The 4,177-nt window shown below is 31.1% G+C and overlaps 1 protein-coding gene across 1 annotated transcript; it reads left to right on the forward strand.

The window, feature by feature from the left end:
- The first annotated feature begins 441 nt into the window (after positions 1 to 441).
- Positions 442 to 1,219, forward strand: LOC145092573 (uncharacterized). The gene has a single exon (XM_079030523.1). The coding sequence runs from the start codon at positions 560 to 562 to the stop codon at positions 1,043 to 1,045; it is 486 nt and encodes a 161-aa protein (XP_078886649.1). The 5' UTR covers positions 442 to 559; the 3' UTR covers positions 1,046 to 1,219.
- Positions 1,220 to 4,177: the final 2,958 nt, after the last annotated feature.

Below are 4,177 nucleotides of genomic sequence, written 5' to 3' on the forward strand. Positions count from 1 at the left end.
TATATATATATATAAAAATATGATGAAGTTCAATAAAAAACCATAATTAACCAAGAAACCGATCTTTTTTTCAACTTATAGAACTTATTTTTTATCAAATAAAATTTTAAAAAATACAGAAATTCATAACTTTTTATTTTTTTTCAAATGATATCAAATTCGATAAAAGAAATCGTCAAATTCACAATGTGAATCTAAATTCACACGGTGAATCCGAAAAATATATGTAACATTCACAATGTTAAGTTATGAATTTAGATATTTTTAGTTTTTTTCGATTAAGAATAAACTTTAGAACCTAAAAAAAAAATATTTGATTACTTGGAAACCAATAATTATGATTTTCTATTGAAATTTACATGCTTAGTTAATTTCCATTTTATAAACACTAGATAAAAAGAATCCTCAAAGTATCCGTCTATCTATATAAATGGTTCCACTCCCCACCCTAAAATCTCTCTCCTCATCCACACCCATGGTACTCCCCTTCTCTCATCTTTCTACGTTATAACACTAAATTTACACTTTTCGCCTTCTATTTTCTACGTTTTCTCATTCCATGGCGGACACTCAACCAAAACGCCTAAGAGAAGATGACCAAGAACAAGAACAAGAAGCGATTTTTTCATCTGAAGTGGATATAACTAAGCGCCATAAAAGTTCTTACAACGAAATCCTCTCGATTCTTGACGAAAATACCGAAGAGGAACATCAAGAAACCACTCAAGATTTGACCGACTGCTTCACAGCTCTGCAACATGAACTATCCTCGTCTGTTCCATTACAGGAACTCATCATTGAATCCGACCAGACTGTAAAAGAAGCTGGATATGACGATAAAGAGATGGTGATTAGACACCTTCTTGAAGCTTCTGATGATGAACTTGGGATACCCAATAGAGTGGCTGACGGCAACGGAGGTGACGATGAAATTCCTACCGGAGAAGATGGTGGGTTTCCGGTGGCTTTGAGTGATGGGTTATGGGAGCTTGACGATGATGCTGCTAACTATTATACTTTATTTCACTCTGAAGTTATTATGTAGTACAGCAGTAGTTGTTAGTATTGGTTGTTTTGTAGGGGGTTAGAACTTAGAAGGGACGAAATTAACTAAGCATCGTTGGTCCTTCATCTTTGTAGAAAATGTTATAAGGTCCTCTAACTTTTTATTAAGCCATTGGAAAGAAAGAACGTGAAAGGACCATTATTTATTTCTCTACTTGGGAATACATATTTGTTATAACTTGTAATAATAGTCTTGTACTAAGGGGGTGTTTGGATTAGCTTATTAGCTTATTCTTATTAGCTTATTTTGTGGTGAGAATAAGCAATAAGCAATAAGCATAGGGAGAGATGCTTATTAAAATTAGCTTGTTTAGCTTAATAAGCTGATTTTTTAAGGATTTTATCCAAACACTCAAAGTTAGCTTATTGTGGTGAGAATAAGCAATAAACACATTTTTTTCCTATCCAAACACCCCCTAACTATGTCTTTTAATATGGCGTTCAAACACATTAGTACAACCCCTGCAAAAATCGTGGATGAGGTGATATCTCAAACACACACATGGTTCAAGTACCGAACTCAAGGCGTTAAGGCTAGGTGGATTGATTGGAGTATATCTCCTTTTTGCTAAAATCTGTTGTACTTGTACTTCCCTCCTTGTATTTTGAACATGTTTTAGCTTCTTGCTGATCATGTTGCTTTTATTTTAATCTATTCGTCGTTTCCAAAAAACTAGGTGGATTGATTGGAGTATATCTCCATTTTGCTAAAATATGTTATACTTGTACTTCCCTCCTTGTATTTTGAACATGTTTTAGCTTCTTGCTGATCATGTTGCTTTTATTTTAATATATTCGTTGTTTCCAAAAAAAACTAGGTGGACTGAATGGAGTATATCTCCTTTTTGCTAAAATTTGTTGTATCGGTACTTCCCTCCTTGTATTTTGAACATGTTTTAGCTTCTTGCTGATCATGTTGTTTTTATTTTAATCTATTCGCCGTTTCCAAAAAAAGTTAGGTGGATTGATTGGAGTATATCTCATTTTTGCTAAAATTTGTTGTACTTGTACTTCCCCCCTTGTATTTTGAACATGTTTTAGCTTCTTGCTGATCATGTTGCTTTTATTTTAATCTATTCGTCGTTTCCAAAAAAGACCATATGTGTGTTTGATACATGTGCTACCATGGCGGTTGTGTGTATTTTTCAACAATATGACAAGCATACATGCATAATTACTAAGAGCATCTATAACATGAATTTAATGTATGGAAAAGTTAAATGAGGTGATAAGGCTTGAGGGAGTGGTGCGGTAGAGGGAGTGCTCCATTGCCACCTAGGCAGCGAACACCGCCCCCTCACCGCAGTTTGGGTGCAGTTTAGACTGCACTACGACACTATTTAGCCGCACTTTTTTTTCTCTCTCTCTTGTCTCTTAACCTTCTCTCTCTTTCTTTTTCTGCAATAAAATTTCCATATGCAAAGTGCAATGCATCATATAGGCCCAAATATATAGTTAAGAGGTGGTTGGTTTGACCTCAAATTCAAACAATGATACCGAATATAAAGGCTACGATTTATTTTAGTTTTGTTCAAGAAGGTGTAATCCGATCTTTCAAACAATCTATATTAAGGATTTTTTTAATGTCATTTGTGTTATTTTACTTTTAGTAATGCAATATAATGTTTTTTTTTTATTTTCAAGTAATGAAAAATTATATTTTTTTTATTAAAAAAGAAGTTTTATTAAACTAAATTATTTAAAAATAAATAAAAAAGATGTGGCGCCACTCCTTGGGTGTGCCAAGAAACTACACCTGTATGGTAAAAAGTGACGTGACGCATATGTGGCAGTGAAGGGAGTGCGGTTTCAATGGCATCAGTCCCTCCAGCCTAAGTTTAGATGTCTTTCAATGAATGAAATTTTATCATTGTGAGATATTACCTATGCATTCAATAGATTTGGAGTTCAAACTCTTCAATGGAAAAAAAATATAAGTTTTTAATTCATAAATACTATAAATTAGCTTTTGTAATATTCAATTGAATTTTGTAGCGTTCAATGTATTGTAGAAAAAAATATTAAGAGTTGTATGGATTGTAGAAATATGATTTAAATGACCATCATTAGATACTATATACGTATGCAAAACAAATATTATGCAAAACAATTATTAGTTATGAGAGAGAGACGTTCATTTGGAGAAAGAAAAAAAAAAACTTGAAAACACAAGAATGAATCTGGACCATACACTTTTTCATTGTCGCTTAAACGTTTTAACGTACCTACACGATGAAAGAGATAATATTCGAATGTGAATATACAGTGCCACTACCTCCATTTTTCTCCACCACCTCCCCAGCCCCCACAACAACCACCGCCATCTCTGAGACCAATCGTCACGACCTCCACTACCTCTATCACCACTACATCCAACCATCATAATTATATATGAATAATCACTTGTCAATAGACAACATATTAATAACTATATATGAATAATCATATATCAATATACCACACAATATCCATATATAAATATATTAAATTTTATATTTACTTATCAATATTACAAATCCCACGTATGCTGGAATATTTAAGCAACATATGAGCAAATGCGTTGGTCCAAATATATTATGTAATAGGTTCAAAAGAAATAAGAGAATGTCTAACACACGAAGAAACATCCTTAACCAATCAATTCGGTTGAAAAAAAAAATTTAATGCAAAACAAATGAAATCATTTGAGATTTTAAAAAAAAAATATATTTTATTCACTTTTTAATCCAAAAAGTAAATTACTTATATATGTATTATTTTACTAGATATATATATATATATATATATATATATATATATATATATATATATATATATATAATGCTTATCTTTTTATTTATTTTTAAATATTTTTTGATTTCGTTTTAAAAAATAGGAAAAGAAAAGTGTGGAATAAAAATACATCTTTTTTGATTTTGTTATTTTTCTAATTATTCAATTTGTTTTTTATTTTTTGATCTTCAAAATAATTGCAAGGATATTTTTGAACAAACAAGTTATTATATATGATTGACATTGAATTCATAACCTTATTGTTAAGAAAACATTTTTAGACATCATGTTAACCAAATAAATAGCCCTAACTTGTAATTAGGATTGTGTATTTTTGTGT

The sequence above is a fragment of the Lactuca serriola genome, chromosome 3 (genome assembly GCF_051521515.1).
Source record: "Lactuca serriola cultivar US96UC23 chromosome 3, Lser_US96UC23_V15, whole genome shotgun sequence".
NCBI lineage: Eukaryota > Viridiplantae > Streptophyta > Magnoliopsida > Asterales > Asteraceae > Lactuca > Lactuca serriola.